The sequence below is a fragment of the Lissotriton vulgaris genome, chromosome 6 (assembly GCF_964263255.1).
Source record: "Lissotriton vulgaris chromosome 6, aLisVul1.2, whole genome shotgun sequence".
In the NCBI taxonomy this organism is placed as follows: Eukaryota; Metazoa; Chordata; class Amphibia; order Caudata; family Salamandridae; genus Lissotriton; species Lissotriton vulgaris.
The window spans coordinates 132,419,109-132,439,978 of record NC_141694.1 but is presented as its reverse complement, the minus strand read 5'-3'; the positions used below and the strand labels follow the sequence as shown (position 1 = coordinate 132,439,978).

Here is a 20,870-nt window from a genome sequence, read left to right as displayed (position 1 = left end):
CGGACGCTGTCCGCTTCGCGACCCTGGGACTCCCAAGATATTTGCGGAAGACACATGTCCTTTGAAAGTGTCTTTATGACGAGGGGGTTGCTACTGTAAGGCAGGTGGCGCCGCTCGAGGCTCATCTTGCCGCACGGGCTTATTGTCTCAGCCGTGCATCTCATTAGGCACGTCCCTTTGATGCCTGTATCTCGTGCTTCCCGACACCTCCCCTTTTACACCCTTTCCGATCTCCCCACTGTCTCCGTCTTCCTCTGCACCTGTCTTCGTTCCTGTTTCGATCTACTTGATTGCTGATTGGAATTTGCTAATGGTGGGAAGATGGGTTTTTACAGTTGGGAACCGCCAAATGCTTCCGCACTTATGTTCCGGACCTTGCATGTTTGAAAGCGACCAAAACGACCCCTCTGGGAGCTAGATGTGGGAACTGAGTTGTAAACCTTTGTGTTCAATGTTAGCCTATGGGTAAAAACTGTATAAAAGGAGCGATCCACATAACCAATTTGAAGCAGTCTCCCCGAACTACACTCGATGTACTTCCTGTGACTTCTGTGTTCCCTGCAGTAAATAAACCTTGACTCTTTGACGCCGAAGGAAGTGTCCCGTGTCTCTGTGACTTGTACGCCGGAACAGGTTACCCACGAAGGTTTCAGGTGTTGTGCCCTGGCACCGCTGGGTCCAAAAGAACCCAGTCCTTCACCAGTTGTCTTAATCTGTCAAGCAGGATTGCATGGGACACCGTATCGAACGCTGCCAACAGATCTAACAGCACGATCATAGCACAGTGGCCATTGTCCAGGGTCTCTCCGACATTCTCAGCAACTTCCAACAGTGCTGTCTCGGTACTGTATCCTGACCTAAAACCAGACTGGGAGTCATGGAGGAGTTTGTTGGCTTCTAGGTATGAGAACAGCTGTTTTTGTACTTCTTGTTCCAGGATATTGGCCGGTGCTGGCAAGAGAGGGATGGGCCTGACGTTTTTCAACTCAGCCGGATCAGCATCTTCTTTTTTAAGAATAGGTTGAACCGGTGCAGTTTTCCAGACTGAAGGGTAAATACCGGTATTCAGAGAAGAATTCCAAAGAAGGTTGAGGTGGGGATTTAATAGTGGGGCCAGAAGTTTAAAAAACCTAGCTGGACAAGGATCTAGTGGAGATCCAGATTTCGTTTTTACCAGCTGGCTAAAAGAAGCCTCCAGGCTAAAAGGACTGAATACGGACCAGGTGTGAGGGGAAAAGGAGGGGGGAGGAGAGGCAGTGACTTCCCTTGCTGGGAATGAGGAGTAGATGGTTTGTATTTTGTTTTGAAAGAAGACAGAGAGACCGTTTCAAAGTGTTGTAGAGGGTACTATTTTACTGTGCATAGAGTCATGTTTCATAAAATCTTGAACAATCTCAAAAAGTTCTTTTGCGGAGTTGTTGGCAGATTTAATTTGAGCTGCGGTGTGATCCCTAATCGACCTGCGCTTTGACATAACCCAACTAAATACTATGAACTTTTAGTTCAAATTTAAAATAGAACATATATTTCAGAACTAAGGGTGAGTGTGATAATTCATCATTTACTAAAGTGGAATTTTTTGTCAAGAAGAACTTCTGCTTGCCTTCTGATGCTTCTTCCTTTGTCTAGCGTGGAAATCCTTAGCTAGCCCGAAGCAACCCTGCACCTCCAGACTACCTTACAATCATTGGACCCCAATGGACGCCTCAGCGTGAGACAGTGGTGGACTGCCACAAGTTTGACTTTCTCCAACAGCAATGTATGCAAATATCTGCCTCCGTACTAATGAGAGAGACAGGCTTCTCAAGAGATGGACCATGAATGTGTAATTGAGAACATGGTAGCTAGACCTTCGGGGACATACTTCTCTTTACACCACCTGTTATTATTTAGTCCATTCAGCCAGCACTTATTAACTAGTTAGTTGACTGATTCACAGACGTTTGTGACCCACTTTGAATGCTGTTTTCTCATGGGCTGTTGCCCCCTTCCACAATACCTCAAAATACTGATTACTAGATAGCCTGCACGTCCCCTCATTTAGGGAGATATACAGACCCTGCATTGCCACAAGCCTTGGAAATTGGCTTACCGTAAATATCTAGGTCTCTAGAGTAAAGCAACGCAAACAAAATCAATACCTGCAAAATAACAAAATATGGTCCAAAGATTATTTCCTATCTAGAAATAGTTTACCTGCCAAAATGTTGGAACCTTCAAATTGACGAGCGAATTATAGACTTCTTCCAAGCCCTTGGTCAGAAGGATCTCCCCACGTATCGCCTGCTGCAGGGAGCGCAATGACCGATGCACCACAGTCAGCAACTGATTAAATCGGTCAATCTCTTGACGTAGGACAGTTATCAATGCTGAATTTATAAGGGAATCATTACCTAAAAAGGAACACATAAATTGCAACATTAATTTTTCTAAAAGCAGTAGGTTTGATTACCTGTGTCAGAACAGTAAATAACCTGTTTTTAGTTGGGTATTGAGTTTCACATTTGGCATTTGAAGTCTAAATTGGAGTGACTGATTATGTTGGGAATTTGTTAAGCATAACATCTTGTTTTCTGGGATGGTGCAATGCGCATGTGTAAACTGGATGGCTGCATGTCGCCCAATGTAGGGTGGCATGCATAAATGCTATCTCATCAGCTTCTGCTAGGTCAGGAAGAGGAAGAGGATCCGAACAAGAGCTGCCACTCGGTTATTCATAGTAGGATGATGTGAAATACCTGGCTGAACTAACGACCTGGCCTTTCACCTTAAACCTGTGCCATTGTATCCTAGACTCTCCCAATTAACATTCCTTCCATCATTTTCCACCCAGTTTCAGACCAGTGCACCAATATCTACTACAAGGATGCAATATCAATGATGTCTTAGGCTCTAATGTAAGGAAGGGAAAAGGGACTATTGCTTTATGTTTGGTAATAAAAGACATCCGTAATATGCTGAAGCAAGAACTTTACCCAAACATTGTTACTCACAGCTATGGTCCAAGTAAATAATAATAAATTCCTGAAACACACTATTGTGAGGAATTATCTTTTAAACCTCATTCTCCGAACCAAATCTCAGGTTACGTTTAACAACGTTTACTTGTGCGCTTATTGAGAGCTAAATACTGAAATATTAAAAATCCCCGTTTTGTCCGTTATTTTGTTGTATAATTTAGGCACTGTACCCTGCTTTTAAAAATCAATGTGACCGCATACCTGCACCCGTTTTTCGCCACATTACCGCGCTTAGAGCGGATCTCTTATATCAGGGAAGGGCACCACACCGCCTGAACGGCGGACATCTTTGGTGAGGGCAAGGATTGGCTGCTCTAGTCGTCAGAAGGACGCTAGAACAGCATTTAAGGCAGCCATGCTGATGCGCAGCGGGTACGCGCGGCGGGCTCGCCGGAGCGTCGCCGGAGTCGCGCCAGAGTCCAGCCCGTCTGCGCCCGTCCGCGCTCAGACGGGCTCGGGGGCAGGGACCTCTGGACAAATGCGCTCCTACACCTCGGAAGACCTATGTAATCTGGATAAGGGTGAGGCTTGCCTTGATAACAACACCCTGAAGATACTAAAAACACATGCTATCTACAAACCATTGAACACTATACATCAAGATGCATTCTCCACCCTGAAAATAGCAAGCCTAAATACCAGATCACTCCACTGCCACCACGTTGAGGTCTACAACCTGCTGCAAAACAACGACACTGATATACTGACCTTAACAGAGACCTGGATGAGTGAGAGCTCAATGCCAGACATCTTGGCCGCTCTCCCCAGCGGCTATGATGCTTTATGGCAAAACCGCCCAGGAAACACACGGGGAGGAGGGGTAGCTGTGATTTTTAAAAAGATGCTGTCAGTAGAAATTCTACTATCAGAGACAGTCGACCTGGCTGATTTGCTTGGGGTGAAAGTCACAGTAAACAGTTCATGCTGGGTGGTGCTAGCGGTCTATCGCCCTCCCAACGCAACCCCAATTTTCCAGGACTTATTCGCCCCCATCATATCAGACCTTTGTACTCGCTACTCGAAAATCTTAGTCACAGGAGACTTCAACTTGCACTGGGATAAACCCCATTGGGACGCTCCTATGCGCCACTTGGACACCTTGATGTCAACGCTAAACTTTAAACAAATCGTGAAGGTCCCCACGCACACCAAAGGTCATACCCTTGACCTGGTATGGACTACAGACCCCTCACTAACACTGAAAGAAGTTGCCCCATGTATTTGATCTGATCACCATCTAATATCCTGTGAGCTACGTATTAAGGGCCAAATAATCAAACCAACATTGGAGGCTAGGAAAACCAGCAAATGGGCAGAGGTCGATTTGAGGACCCTGACCGAGGTATTCCTGCCCAGAGATTGCCCCCCGAACTTAGATCATAGCCTAGATCAGCAATACACAGATTTAACGCGTTCCCTGACACTAGCTATTGACCAGATAGCGCCAATAAAAATGAAGGTGCTAAAAGGCCCGGGTAAGGACGCCCCATGGTTCACGCCAGCACTGAGGGACCACAAAAAGAAACTTAGAGCCCTAGAAAGAGGCTGGAGGAAAACTAAACAGGACTCAGCCAGGAACCTCTACCGTGCCTCCTTGAACGCATACAAAAAAGATATCATCCTTGCCAAAGCCGAGTACTACGAATCCCGTCTAACTAAGGCAGTCAACGTGCAGAAAGAGACTTTTAAGATCCTGTCGGAGTTGACCAAAAAACCAGACAGCGTTCAGTCTCCCATAAACTGCAATTCCTTTCAGGAATACTTCTTGGAGAAAGTAAGAACCATCATCCAGGATATAAAAAATGGGCCGCTTAATGGAATGCTACACCTATAATCCCCCGAAATCAAACTGACTGTGCTATCACACTGTTTCCAGAGATTGACATCTTGAGCCTGCAGCAGTTGATGGCCAGAATCAAGTCTGGATCCCCAGCAGACCCTTGTCCACCTAAAGTTTTTCAGGCAGCCCGTCCCCTATTGGAGGAGCAAGTCATCCATCTCCTAAATAGATCCCTGGAATCAGGACAACTACCAGCATCACTTAAGGAAGCACGTGTAAGACCGCTGTTGAAAAAACCTGGTGCAGACCCCGCAATACTAAAAAATTACAGGCCGATCTCTCAGCTACCATTCCTCTCTAAAGTACTGGAGCAACATGTACTAAAATCTTTGTCCACGTACTTGGAGTCCCACTCCCTGCTTCACGAACGACAAGCAGGGTTCCGAGCACATCACAGCACCGAGTTGGTGATGCTCTCGGTGCTGGATGAATTGAGAGGCTTGGCTGACGGTAAAAAACCGAGCGCCCTGATTTTATTAGACCTTTCAGCGGCGTTCGATACCGTCAGCCATGCGCTGCTACTGGAAAGGCTGAGTGACTTTGGCATCAAAGGCCGGGCTTTCGAGTGGTTGCAGTCCTTTCTGTCAGGAAGGACACAAAGAATACAACTCGGAGAAGAAATCTCCGCAGTGGGAGAAATAGAATGTGGGGTACCTCAGGGCTCGGCCCTATCCCCACTGCTGTTTAATCTATACCTGCAGCCTCTGATTGCCTCCCTGGCGAGTGTGGGCTGCACAGTATATAACTACGCAGACGACACGCAGCTGCTGCTGAGTGTCGACAATACAAACACCGCCCAACTCCACACTCAGAATATCTTGAGACACACGGTCCAGTGGATGACAGGAAACCTCCTAAAAATCAATCCAGATAAGACTGAGGTTCTGGTGATTTCATCTGCCACCTCACCATGGTGTGACCTCTACTGGCCCGCAGAGTTAGGTCCAGCTCCAAAACCCAGTTTGAACGTGAAGAGCCTGGGGATTAAATTGGATTGTAACCTCTCTATGGTCAGCCAAATCTCCTCAGTTGTGGGCAGCTGTACTAATATTATCCGACAGCTACGGAAATTAGTGCCTATCATTTCCCAATCTATGCTACGTTCCATCGTCGCAGCTACTGTGATTTCACGCATAGATTATGGAAATGCCCTCTACCTTGGCCTACCAAAAACCTTGATAAATAGGCTACAGGTGGTGATGAATGATGCCGCCCGTCTTATCTTCAGACAGCCAAGACACACTAAAGCATCCCCCCTGCTACAAAGCCTCCATTGGCTCCCTATTAAGGAGCGAGTGGAATTTAAAAACTTGTGCATCGCCCATAAAGCCATCTATGGCATGGCACCCGCTTACATCAAAGATCGCCTGGCAATGTATAGCCCAAAGAGAGTTCTTAGATCCTCAGACTCTCAGCTATTAGTCTGCCCTCGGTACAAACTCGCCACCAAGGGCGGAAGAGCCTTTTCGGTGCTGGTTCCGCATTTATGGAACACACTACCTGAGCCACTACGTAAGGAAGGAAACCTCCTACGTTTCAGAAAGGGGCTGAAAACGTTGTTGTTCAGGAGAGCCCTGTGAGCCACTTAGGCTAGTGGATGCCCTCTGTACTATCAAAGTTGTTGTTTACCATCGATTCCCGAGCGCTTAGAGGCCTGTAGGTGATTGAGCGCGCTACAAATCAAAAATAACAATAACAATAACAATAACATAGTGTTAAAATATGTTTGCATTAAGAGTGTGTTCGTCTGGCATTTTCCTGGACCTTATCACTATTGAAAACACTTAATTGGCTCTGTTGAGAGTACCTATTCCTTTTCCATTTAATGAATACATTTTTAGTACTTCAAAGTTCCATCTAGTGCATATCATTTCTCAGTCATTATTTTCAACTTCAACTTTTATTATAAGTGAACAATATCTGCATGAGTAAGAACCTCATCATAAGCCTTAATTTAGTCGTCATAGTAAATCCTCCAGTCAGCTTTTCATCATTTCCAATCAATCAATCAATCATAGCATTTGTAAAGCGCACTACATACCAGTGAGAGTCTCAAGGCGCTGGGGGAGGGGGGACGCTACTGTTCGAAGAGCCAAGTCTAGAGGAGTCTTCTGAAGGTCAGTTAGGTCTTGGGTCTGCCTTAGGCGGATGGGGAGGGTGTTCCATGTCTTGGCGGCGAGGTGGGAGAAGGATTTGCCGCCGGCGGTCACTATTCAGATGCGGGGGACAGCAGCGAGGGCGTGGTCGGCGGAGCGGAGCTGGCGGGTGGGGGTGTAGAAGCTGAGTTGGCTGTTGAGGTTCGCTGGTCCGGTGTTGTGGAGTGCCTTGTGTGCGTGGGTGAGGAGCTTGAAAGTTATCCTCTTGTCGACAGGGAGCCAGTGCAGGTCTCTCAGGTGGGGTGTGATGTGGTTGTGGTGAGGGATGTCGAGGAGCAGGCGTGCGGGGCGGTCTGGATGTGTTGGAGTCGCTTCAGGAATTTGGCCAAGGCTCCTGCTTAGAGGGCGTTTCCGTAGTCCAGTCTGCTGTCCTTCTCGTTTCTGCGGGGATACACTTGTAGATTTTGCGGCGCATGCGGAGGGTGTTGAAGTAGGAGGAGGAGACGGTGTTGACTTGCTTCATGATGGAGAGGGTTAGAGTCGAAGATGACCCCTAGGTTGCATGCGTGGTCGGTGGGTGTCGGAGCTGTTCCTAGCGCAGTCGGCTACCAGGAGTCGTCCCAGGCCGAAGGGGTGGATTCGAGGATGAGGACCTCCGTGTCCGAGTTCAGCTTCAGTCGGCTGTTCTTCATTCAGTCGGCGACGGCCTTCATTCCTTCGTGGAGGTTGGTTTTGGCAGTGTGGGGGTCCTTGGTGAGGGAGAGAATCAGCTGGGTGTCATCGGCGTAAGAGATGATGTTGAGGTCATGCAGTCGGGCGACGTGGGCGAGCGGTGCCATGTAGATGTTGAACAGCGTTGGGCTGAGGTCCAGTGGAGTTCGGTGGTGTGGTGGAAGGAGACGTGGGAGCTTGCGGAGAAGATGGGGTCAAGCGTCTAGCCGACTGCGTGGGTGGGTGTTGTGATGAGTTGACGGAGTCCGAGGTTGGTGAGGTTGTCGATAAAGGTGGAAGAGTTGGCGTCGTCGTTGTTCTGTGTTTGAGGCAGGTTAAGACATAATTTATTAAAGTGGAAATTATTTGCAAGTTACTATGTACATCACTTTTATTGTGCTCTCCATTTGTCTGGTCTTGGCTTTGATAAACAGTGTTAATTAGTATGCAAGACCTTTCCAGTGGGTGCATTAGTCCACTAAGTTATTCAAAATCCAAATCCGACTGCGCTGCGAAGCAGAGCTTGGCGTGCTCCAAGATAGCCATTGCTGTCGAAGCTTTGCAACAGCTCTAACAGCAGACGTTAACCAGGAGCTGGAGTTGTTTGGCTACTCATAGTGCTAGCAGAGGGGAGTATGAACTATGGGGGCACAGCCAAAAGGCTTGTTGGGATCTCAGCACTGGTAGGAGCCCAAGCACCATGTTGATTTGAAAGCAGGGCAAGATAGTGGCACAGGCCAATCTGCTGGACCCACCTATGCACCGATAAACAGGATGGAACCCAGCATTTCCATGAAGGTGCCTGCACTTTCCCGGATTATCCTGCGGGAGTCTGCAGGATAATTGAAGACTGGCAACAAAGTACTTGGATAAGAGGCCTCCTTGAAGGAGGTAGGGGTCACTGTGTTAGGTCTTGAGTTTCCCCAGGACTTGACTGCAGGCATGTATCTTCGTTGATAAAGCACCGCATAGCTTTATACAGCCATAATGTCTTGCCAAAAATAATATGCCCTGCTCAAAGACGACTTCTTTCCTCTGAGGACTCACATTTTCGGATTGCCTTTGGTGACGATGTGGATCAACCAGCAAGTTCGGGGACTGCACTTACTCAAGGCTAAGCCCAAGATTATGGCAACTTCAAAACCTTAAAAGACTTGCAAGGTATGAAACACCGCTTACACCGGACACTGACTTCTCTGGAAACTACAATGGAAGACGTTATACGCATACTTGTTGTATAATGTGAAGTTGGTTCTTTGAACAAGGGGGTGCCTACAATGGAGAATGTACTGGCAAAACACAGTGAAATAAACCAACAACACCGAGAGCCAACAGGCAACCGCCGACCTCAGAATCCACCCTTATATGCCACGCTCCCTGCATTGACGACACCCGCTGGAATGCTAATACAAACCCCACATATCCCCTTCGCTTACAACGCAAAAACATAAAGCAATAACAAAATACAACTAACACTGTTATTAGAAATGAAGAACACCACCGGGGAAAACCTGCAAAAGAAAATGACACAGAACAAACTGAAAGCTAATGTATGATATACACTATGCCTAACGGAAAACAAACTATGAAGTTATACAATACAGTATTTAACATGAAAGATCCAAATGCATGCATAGAGACCATCCTTACATGTAAACCGTGTTCCTATTTAAACGTGACAAATTCAATAACTATTTTTGGAGAGTTAAAGTGACTTTCTTCAATGCTCGTATTATGCTCTGCCTTTTTCAACAAATCAGCACATACTCCAAGACCACCAAACAATCCTTTACCTCTCTCACTAACATGGGAGACGAAAATAAATCTATAGTGGCCTTTTCTCACATGCCGAAGAATAAGAACTCTCACCAATTCACTGACACACACTTAAACCTCTCAGTTCTGACTGACATCACTCTTAGCGCTATACTTTTCCTGAACATGCCTAACACATCCAACCCACTTCCCACCTTCTCGCTGTCAAGGGTCTTTCTCCCTATGCGCTCTCTTTAACCGGGTACATGCAACTCTGCCTATAAGTAAGGAAAATGGAGACATCCCTGTACTGATATGCTGAGTTGTTCTTATGGCCCACAACATATCCTGGATAACTTTCTCCCAATCCAGCCCAGTGATTAATGCCAGCTGAAGTTGATCCTTAATTACACGATTCACTTTCTCAACAAAGCCATTACTGCGGGGGTGATATAAAGAGGTTCTCACATGTTTGATGTCTTTCGATTCGAGGAACTCACTCGCTTCTTTGGACACTAACTGAACGCAATAGTTCGTCACTAATTCCTAATTAAATCCTTATCTGATAAACACCTCCTGAAAGAAGTTAACAATCACTCTTGCATTGACACAACTAACAAAGTTCACCTCAGTACATTTGGACATCTAGTCCACCAATACAAGAACATACTTGGGCGAACTCGGTAGAATCCCAAAAGGTCCAGCTATGTCAAAAGCTAGCTTATGCCATGGCACGGAGTCCAAAATATCGATTGGACATAATATCGAGTTTTAAATATAGACTGGACAAAATATTGACAGGACAGAATATAGATAACCAAAATATCGTTTTTAAGGTAAGTGAAGTAATATCGACTGTTAAAAATATAGATAGTTAAAATATCGAAGTATATAATATAGATAGTTAAAAATATCGATTTTTTAATAATATCTAATTTTTTATAGTGTATTTTTATGTTATAATATGTGTGAAAAGTGTGTATTTATGTTATAATTAATTTTAATTAATGAATTTTGTTTTTATAATTATTGCGTAATTTAATTCTGTAGCGGGTTGTGGGTTTATAGGGGAATAGGGTGGGAAGTAATTTAATTATAGTTAATTAAATACGTAAATTTATTTATTGATAGTAATTGTTTATTAATTGTTAATTAATTTATATTTGTTAATTAATTTAATTCTAATTGGTAATTAATTTTTATTAATTGATTAGTTGGTAATTATGTAAACGTTACTAATTTAATTTCTGTAGCGGGTGTGGGTTTATAGGGGAATAGGTTGTGAAGTAATTTATTAATAATTAATTAAATTATTAAATTTATTAAAATGTATTTAATTGGAAATAATTGTTAAATAATTTCTATTTATTAAATAATTAATTGTTAATTTTTAATTAATTTGTATTAATAGGTGATCAATTGAAATAATTATTGTTAATTAGTAATTTTAATATATTAATTATTATATTATATAAAATGTTTAATTATTTTCAATTAATTATTAATAGATATTAATTTTAAATTTTTTAAATAATATATGAAGTATTTACTTTCCCTAATGTTGTATTCTCTGGAGTGGGAATAGTAATTTTAACCCCTACGCTATCCAATGCTTTCCCTACTGTTGCACTCTTTGGAGTGGGAATAGTAATTTTAACCCCTACGCTATCCAAGGATTTCCCTACTATTGCACCCACTGGAGTGGGAATAGTAATTTTAACCCCTACGCTACCCAATGCTTTCCCTACTGTTGCACCCACTGGAGTGGGAATAGTCATTTTAACCCCTACGCTATCTAACGCTTTCCCTACTGTTGCACTCTTTGGAGTGGGAATAGTAATTTTAACCCCTACGCTTTCCAACGCTTTCCCTACTGTTGCACCCACTGGATGGGGAATAGTAATTTTTACCCCTACGCTATCCAATGCTTTCCCTACTGTTGCACTCTTTGGAGTGGGAATAGTAATTTTTACCCTTACGCTATCCAACGCTTTCCCTACTGTTGCACTCTTTGGAGTGGGAATAGTAATTTTTACCCTTACGCTATCTAATGCTTTCCCTACTGTTGCACCCACCGGAGTGGGAATAGTAATTTTTACCCCTACGCTATCCAACGCTTTCCCTACTGTTGCACCCACTGGAGTGGGAATAGTAAATTTTACCTCTACGCTATCCAACGTTTTCCCTACTCTTGCACCCACTGGAGTGGGAATAGTAATTTTAACCCCTACGCTATCCAACGCTTTCCCTACTGTTGCACTCACTGGAGTGGGAATAGTAATTTTAACCCCTACGCTATCCAACGCTTTCCCTACTGTTGCACCCACTGGAGTGGGAATAGTAAATTTTACCTGTACGCTATCCAGCGTTTTCCCTATTGTTGCACCCACTGGAGTGAGAATAGTAATTTAAACCCCTACGCTATCCAACTCTTTCCCTACTGTTGCACTCACTGGAGTGGGAATAGTCATTTTAACCCCTACGCTATCCAACGCTTTCCCTACTGTGGCACTCTTTGGAGTGGGAATAGTAATTTTTACCCTTACGCTATCCAACGCTTTCCCTACTGTTGCACTCTTTGGAGTGGGAATAGTAATTTTTACCCTTACGCTATCCAACACTTTCCCTACTGTTCCACCCACTGGAGTGGGAATATAAATTTTTACCCCTACGCTATCCAACTCTTTCCTTACTGTTGCACCGACTGGAGTGGGAATAGTAATTTTAACCCCTACGCTATCCAACCCTTTCCCTACGCTTGCACTCTTTGGAGTGGGAATAGTAATTTTTACACTTTTGTTATTGTACGTTAATAATATTGGCTATTATTTAATTATATTTTGTTACTATATATATATGTTTTAACAAATATGAATAAAAAATGTTTTGTTTTACTTTCATTAATTATTTAATTATTATAAGTTAATTTAAGTATTTTTAAGTATATTTTAGTAATTAATTTTTAATATTAATTTAATTTAACATTGTTTTTAGTAAAGTCGATATTTTTAAAAACGATATTTTAGTAAACAATATTTTTAACTCAATATTTTTGTACTTACCTGTTTGTAGATAGAAACTCGATATTTTGTCTGTCGATATTTTGTCAACGATATTCTTGATGGTCGATATTCTGTCCCTCGATATTATGTCAGTGATCCCCATGGCACACCATTACTGTCTACAGCCATAACAGATGATGGCACTGTAACATGTGACTTGTCTCTTAAAACACACGCATTGCACTCCCTCAAATAGCATTCCACAGCCCTGTCTACTCCCGGCCACAAAACATCCTCTTTGACTGTACGCTTCATTGCCCGCATGCCAATTTGCACTTCATGAGCAAATTCCAGAATTTTAAATCTCAAGCCTTTGAGCACTACTAACCGCTCACATCTCAAAAAAACTCCACCAACAAGTGGCAACTCATTAGCAGACCTTCAAAATGGTATCATTGCCTCCTCAAAGTGACATGTACATGGCCACCAACCTATGACACACTTGACTACCTTCGGCAATACCTCATCATGACTAGCAGCAGTGCACCATCCTCTTCAAATAACATCCAATCAGTGATGGTACTCACAGAACTCACAAACTCCAAATCATCCTCTTTGTCCATGTTCTTATCAGCCTCCTCTTTCACCGGAGGCACGTCAAACAATCGGCTGAACAATTGTGGACTTCGGGAACAAAGTGCAACTTATAATAATACTCCTGCATACGGTACTGCAACTTTGCAAAAAGCGGAGTTTCTCAACCTCCATTGCCAGTATTGAATAGCTCCACTAGTGCCTTGTGAACGGTGCAGAGAATTAATTGATTGCCCCACACAAAATTTCTAAAGTAATGAACCTCCCATCACAAGTCCAAGGCCTTCTTTTCAATGGTGGAATAAGGAGATTCAGCACCATGAAGTGCCCTGGATGCGAAAGCAATGAATTCTTCCTTGCCTTTACCTAATTTCTGCATTAAGACCACACCCAACCCATAGTTACTGGCATCAGTAGTGATGATACACATATTATGGGTGTCAAAAGGATTGAGGGACAGGGCAGAGACAATTTCCTTTTTTATTATTCCAAAATCACTCTAAGACTTGGCACTCCATTCATATTTAACTCATTTTTTCAATAGTTCACTCAAAGTGACAGTCTTGCTGGAAAAATAACCTCCAAATTTTGCGTAATATTTAATTAAACCAAGAAATGATCTGAGCTGATCCTTGTCACTAGGTGCGGGTCCACTCACTATTGACTTTAAAAGTTTAATCTTTAGCTCAATACCCTTACTTGAAACATGATGACCCAGATAATCCACACCATCACAACAAAAGCTGCACTTGTCTTTCTTTAATGTCAAACCAGACATTCAAAATCTCCAGTACTTTGTCCAATCTTTCATCATGCTCATGACTATTTTTTCCATAGACTAAGGTGTCTCCTTGGAAGCACAACACTTCATGCACGTCCTTGAACAAATTATTCATCAGTCTCTGAAACACAGACAATGCTGAAGCCAATCCAAATGGCATCCGTCTGTAAAGTTAAAGTTATGAAGGAAGTCAGATGCCTCGACTCCTTGCACAACTCTACTTGGTGGTAAGCAGATGCCATGTCTAGTGTTGTAAATATTGCGTCACCCTTCAGTGCTTATTTTTTTTTAAAAAAGTAAGTGCCAGGGCTATCGACAGGAGGCCACAGCAGCGTGCACCATACATTGTCCCTGCCAGCGCTGCAAATGATAGTAACAACACAACTACTAACAATCACACTCCTACAAGTGTGACAATTTGGGCTATTGCAAGTCCCCAAAGCTATAAGGATGGCTTGGGTAGAAGGTAATGGTCATTTTAAATGTATACTGAATAAATAATTAAATGCTGTTGTGGTCATCTCTAAATTTACCAGACAGCACCCTTGTGGCAGACAGTCACAAGCACCAGTGTTGACAATGTAGTGCCGGTGCTGAGCACCGGAAGCCACAGGCTCCAATTAAGCACTGGCACCTTTCATATTCGAGAGTGGTTGGCGATCGACCCAGATGTTGGAATTCATTTCGCGCAAGTCAACACATAATCTTAAGGTCTTGTCAGATTTGCTTACTAAAACTACAGAGGCCAACCACTCCGACCCTTTAATTGGTTCAATGATGCCTAATTTGCATAACTTTTCTAATTCAGACTTGTGGTCATTCCTTAGACTGAGAGGAATGTGCCTCACCGTATGTATTTTGGGCACTGCATTTTCCTTTAGAACAATGCAGTACTTGAATCCTTTAAGTTTTCCAAGGGTATTTGTAAAGACACAAGGATACTTAGCTACCCACCTACACTCATCCAAATTACACACCGCATTGCTGCGTATTTCCAATAAACGTTGTCTGGACAGAACTAATTTTGGATGATTGGGATCCAGAATTATATCCAAATTCTCCTGACTATTCATTCCCAACAAATTTGAATCACCTTTGGCCATGAATATTGTGCCACTGGGTGTTTTGTTGTCAGACCCCAAAGTAGCTTCAAATTGAACACTTCCACTTTTTTGCAGCCATACGCAAAGATTTTGAGATGCGACTCACTTAAACATGAATACTCAATCTGGCAAAGTTAGTCTTCCCAATCAATAAAAATGGCATACCTGAATCAGACATCACTGTTACTTTGACATTGTTTGTAGTGATTTCACAGATTGGAGACTTCCTTTTATCTACACTATGCATGGCTGACACTACACTTTTGTCACAGCGTGATGAAGACAACATTAAAATCATACTCTCGTCCTCGTGAGACGAGCCATCTTCAATTAATTTAACAATAGTGTCACTCTGTCCCTTTTGACCTTTGTATGATTTACACAGTCTTGTAAAATGACCTTGTTTTTATGCACTTAAAACACCTCATTGCTCACACGTTTTTATCAGGAACTTTAACATTTCCTTTATCTGCATGTTTGGTCATCAAGTTAGCCTCATGTGAGGCACTTCCATCCATCTCTTTCATACAATGTTGGGAGTGCTCAATACTTCTTGCAATAATTAAAGCCTCTTCCAGACTTGGATCTTCAGTTGACAACAATCTTTCTTGTTTTTTTTTTACTGTTAGTTTTTTCAATTAACAGGTCCTTTATAATTTCATATTTAAGATCACAATAGTTGCATGTTATGGCCAATGTGCATAACACAGCTACAAAATCATCAATGGGTTCTCCAGTCGCTTGGCAACGCTGCAAGAGTTCATGCCGTACTAACACTACATTCTTCTTAGGATTTAACCTCTTATTCAAAGTACGTACTACGGAGGAATACTCATCCACTACTTCTGCATCACCATTTTTACTAGAGGTGACATGCCCAATGACAGTTTCTAAGGGTAATTATTAAGAAGTACTCAGATACAAGTCAATAAAATGAAATGAAGATTTATTCCAGCACGGCTATGTGATCCATTCTAGTGAATGGATCACATAGGTGCAACTGACCATAATACAGAATGTACAGGTTCAATACAACAGGCCAGAACATGGAACCTTGTCTAAAGATAAACAAGTCTCATGCCAGGGTTAACAAGACTAGCATGACATAACTATAGACACAAAAGAGTTATATACAAAATGAAATGATTACTATGTTAGGAATGCAACACATCCCCCTTTTCCAAGAAATAAAGAAAAAAAACTATAGAAATAACATAACAAGGAAATATCAATTCACAAAATCCAAACATTTCTTTGGTACATGTCTAACACGTTCTAATATCTTAACTCTAGAAGCCACAGTTTCATTATTTGACACACCATTAGACAAATTAGGATGCTTGGTGGGATGATGTATAGCTTTGTCATTGTCAAAGTGATAATTGTTCAACCATGGACATTTTGCCAATCTCCTCACATTCCAAACCTTACCATCCTGGGTGATAACACTATTAGTGAATACTTTTTTTATTTGAATAGCTTTATCAAACTTGTTTGATCCTTTACTTAGCAAACCTGGTTTGAGAATCCTAACCCAATCACCAATTTGGTAAGAATGTGTTTTAGTTTTCCATTTATCATTATACCATCTGGCAGTTTTGAGTTGTTTAATACCAATCTTTTTAGCAATATTATGTATACATTCTCTATCATTAAATGTATCCTGACATCTGTTCTTAAACCACCACGGACATACATTAGATGCAGGCTCTCTTCCTTTAAGAAGTTAAAAAGGACTGATTTTGGTAGTAGTGTGAGGCGTGATACGATAATTCCACAACGGTTCTCTTAACGCATTCATCCAGCTACCACCACATTTTACTGAGTCAATAATAAAGGTCTTTAGTACCCTGTTAAATCGTTCCACCTGTCCATTTTTGTGTGGTTCATATAACGAACTAAGCTTAAGTGTTATATTGCAATCTTTGAGAAATTCCTGCATTTCTGTAAAAGCTGTACACCATTATCAGAAACTAAAATAGAAGGACATCCTTCACGAGAAAAAATGTCTTTAAAAAAAACAATAACAGCATTAGTTGTGGCATTTGGAACACATTTGACCTCTGGCCACTTGGAATGGTAATCTATTATGACCAAAGCAAACCTTGAATTTTCAGGCAAGAAATTGAACGGAACAGAAATATCAATGCAACCTTTTGCCAGGGTTCATGAGGCCACGTCACAGGTTTCAAAGGAAGGAACTTGTACTCTTAACATTTTATCACTTGACACACATTCACTGCAATCTCTTACAACACGATCAATAAACCTATCCATGCCTGGTCACCAAAAGAAACTTCTGACCAGGCAGTTTATAGATGATTTTCCTGGGTGGGTTTTGTGAGCTATCTTGAGTATAATGTCTTGCATACCTTTGGGACGAGTACATTTGCCAGATTTGAATATTAAATTACCTTCTAATTCAAGTTCTTCCCAAATATTAAAAAATTGTAATAAGTCCACTCTTATCAATTTTTTTCTTTGGCCAGCCTTCAGTGATACATTTTTTTTAACTCAAACCACTTGTCATCCAATCATTCACACCTACACCAAATTCCTCTGTTATTCTTTGGAATTGTTCCAGAATCACATCATTAATAGTGACAACAAGGCCACACTCTTTGACTGCTGACACTACCTCCAGATCACATGGTAAACAAGAAAAAAAATCTGTAGTGACATTTTTTTTCCTGGTTCGTATTCTGCCTTAAAATTGTATTCTTGCAATTACGATGTAAGTCTAGCAATCCTAGCTGTGGCATTCCAACCTCCTCCTGTCGATAAAATATTAACTAATGGCTTGTGGTCTGACTAAGGGTGAACTTACTACCCCACACATACAGTCTATAGTGCTCAAAAGCCCATAACCAAGCAAGCAGTTCTTTTTCTATTACTGCATATTTGCGCTCACATTCATTCAATGTGCGAGAAGCAAATGCAACATTCCACTCCTCTACCTTCTCGCTGAGAAAGTACTCCTCCCAGACCATACAAGCTTGCATCTACTGTGGTGATGCATTCTTTCTTTAAGCGCAATGGTTTTAGTTTGGGAGCATTTATAATTTCTTCTTTAATGCACTCAAAAGCTTTTTGTTGTATGTCATTCCATTCATATTTTACATTTTGTCTCAATAATTTTCTCAATTGTTCCATCTTGGTAGCAACATTTTCTACAAATTTGCTATAATATTCACACATCCTAGAAAAAGATAGAAGTTGTTCCTTGTTGGTTGGTGATGGGGCTTTAACAATAGCATTGATATTGGACTTTTTAGGTATCACACCATCGCCAGATAAAGTGTGTCCTAAGTACTCAACTGATCGTTTGAATACTTTGCATTTGTGTGCCTTAAGGGTATTTCCCTTACTTTCTAACCTCTTGCATACCTCATTAAGATGTGTAAAGTGTTCTGACTCATTTTTAGAAAAAATTGATATGTTGTCTTGGAAACATTTAACGAAATTGTCCAGATCCCTAAATATGTGAAACATTACTCTCTGGAACACTGACGCCGCAGACGCCAACCCGAAAGGCATCCAAGTGTACTGGTACAGACCAAAAGGTGTTATGAATGCTGTATATTTCTTAGACTCTTCCAATAATTCAATTTGATGGTATGCCAAACGTAAATCTAGACTTTTAAAAAACTTGTGCCCCCTCTAGCATGCTGACTACCTCATTAATGTTGGGAAGGGGGTGACAATCAATCACGATATTTGAGTTAAGTGCTCTCAAGTCCACGCAGATCCTAAGTTTTTGGTCAGGTTTGCGAACAAGTACAATGGGAGAAACCCATTCTGAGGACTCTATAGCCTCAATGACTCCTTCATCAGACACATCATTTAGCATTTCTTTTAGTTCTTCTCTAATGTTAATTGGGACTCCCCGGAGTTTCTGTTTAACAGGAGTTACTTTTTCTTCTAAAATGATTTTGTGTGAAAAATATTTTAACCTCCCTAATTTGTCACAAAATACTTCTTTAAAGGAATCAATTAATTTATTTTCTAATCCACACATATTTTTGTCTCCATTATTAATCATTGCTACTTTCCCAATTAAATATTCCTCACATAGGGAGACAGGCTCAGAAGCACATGGATTCAATACTATACCTAGTTTCCATTGGTCACGCCAACCTAAAACATTTACCCCTTTCTGTATTATATATAATTTCACACAAGCACATCTGTTTTTGAAATGTTATTCAACATTGAAATAACCATCAAAATCAAGTTTTGGACCATCAAAACGTTCAGAAATTATGTCAGGAGGTAGTAGTTTATCATAACTAATGACATTACTTAAATTCTCGTCATAGTAATGATGTGTAATGATTGTCCATGGTGACCCCAAATCCACCATGAGTATGAGTTGCTTACCTAAAAAATGAAATTCACACTTAGGAGATGTAATTTGATTCTTAGACACTTTGTCAATAATGGACACTACCACACCTTTGTTAATATCTAAAGAGTTATCTGCAGAAGTACTGTCCCTACTGGATATGTAAGACACCGAACCATGTGTTTGTGATGAGTGACGTCTACATATTGCTAAAATGTCCAATTCTACCACAATTTTTGCAATCTCTGTTGATAGCAGGACAACCTGGAAAAGAAGCAATGTGAGATTTGTTTCCACATCTGTAATACACATTCTGTCTGACTGTGTGAAAAAGAGTTATCATTTCTTTTGTAATACTGAGGTGGCTTAAACCTGTTGAATTAAAACTTTATATTATTGTGAGGTATTGGTTGCTGATGATAGTTTTTAACTTCATTTCTAGATTTAATAACACAAATTTCTTCTTCTTTAACAGTTTTGGTAGCGTTTTGTTTGACCACTTCCATCCATTTTTCGGATCTATTGCTTTAGCTTCAGAAATAGTCTCTGATAAATTTGGATCTCCCATAACCCAAAGTTTCTCTTGTATTTTCTTGTCATTGACATGTATGATTATTTGAACTCGTATCATTTCATCTGTGAAGGTACCAAAATTACAGTGTAACGATAATGCCCTTAGAGCAGTTAAGAAATTGTCAAATGATTCTTCTTCCTTTTGAATTCTAGTGTAGAATTTAAACCTGTTTAGAGCAATACTAACTACTGGCTTGAACCTCTTCTCCAGTCTCATTAATGCTTCAGTAAAAACATTCATATTGTCACGACTTCCATCACTAGGTGCAACAATTTGAGGTAAAGTTCTGAATACGACTTGCCCCTCAGATCCTAAACAATGTAGAAATATACTTTTTTTCCTTTCAGATCCCATATGTTCTCCATCTTTTCGTAAAAATTGATTTCGCTTTGGAAACGCTGTAAATAGGGTTTTTCCTCGTCTTGAGCGCTGTTATAAATGCTTTCCATTCATTTATATAGAAACCATGGCAACCAAATGGCCGCCGCTGACGTTGTGCGCACTGATGTAAGACGTTTAAAGCGCAATGACAGTATAAGAGGATTAAAATGTTCATATCCTTGTGTTTGAGGATATAACCACAAGCAAGTAAACGTATTAAATGTAAAAGTTTGCCGCTGGTGCTATCGGGTCACTTTTGACGTTAATTATCAGTCGCAGGTGCAATCACAACACAAAATAGTTTATCTCAATAGAATGATACTATAGAAATGCTGCACAAGTGCAATTTGAAGAATACACACTTTGTGCCCGTGCAGATAATAGACAGAGTAGGAGTACCCTTCTCCTCGTCGCCAATATTAAGAAGTACTCAGATACAATTCAATAAAATGAAATGAAGATTTATTCCAGCATGGCTATGTGATCCATTCTAGTGAAGGTCCAGGTGAAACTGACCATAATACAGAATGTACAAGTTCAATACAACAGGCCAGGACATGGAACCTTGTCTAAAGATAAACAAGTCTCATGCCAGAGTTAACAAGACTAGCATGACATAACTATAGACATAGAAGAGTTATATACAAAATGAAATGATTACTATGTGA

The 20,870-nt window shown here is 41.3% G+C and overlaps 1 protein-coding gene across 1 annotated transcript in view; it reads right to left on the bottom strand.

The window, feature by feature from the left end:
- Window positions 1–20,870, bottom strand: part of DNAH14 (dynein axonemal heavy chain 14) — a 1,270,113-nt gene that overhangs the window by 125,102 nt on the left and 1,124,141 nt on the right. The window contains exon 81 of the mRNA XM_086926153.1: window positions 2,197–2,393. Coding sequence (XP_086782279.1) covers window positions 2,197–2,393 — 197 coding nt within the window. The remainder of the gene's footprint in view (window positions 1–2,196; window positions 2,394–20,870) is intronic.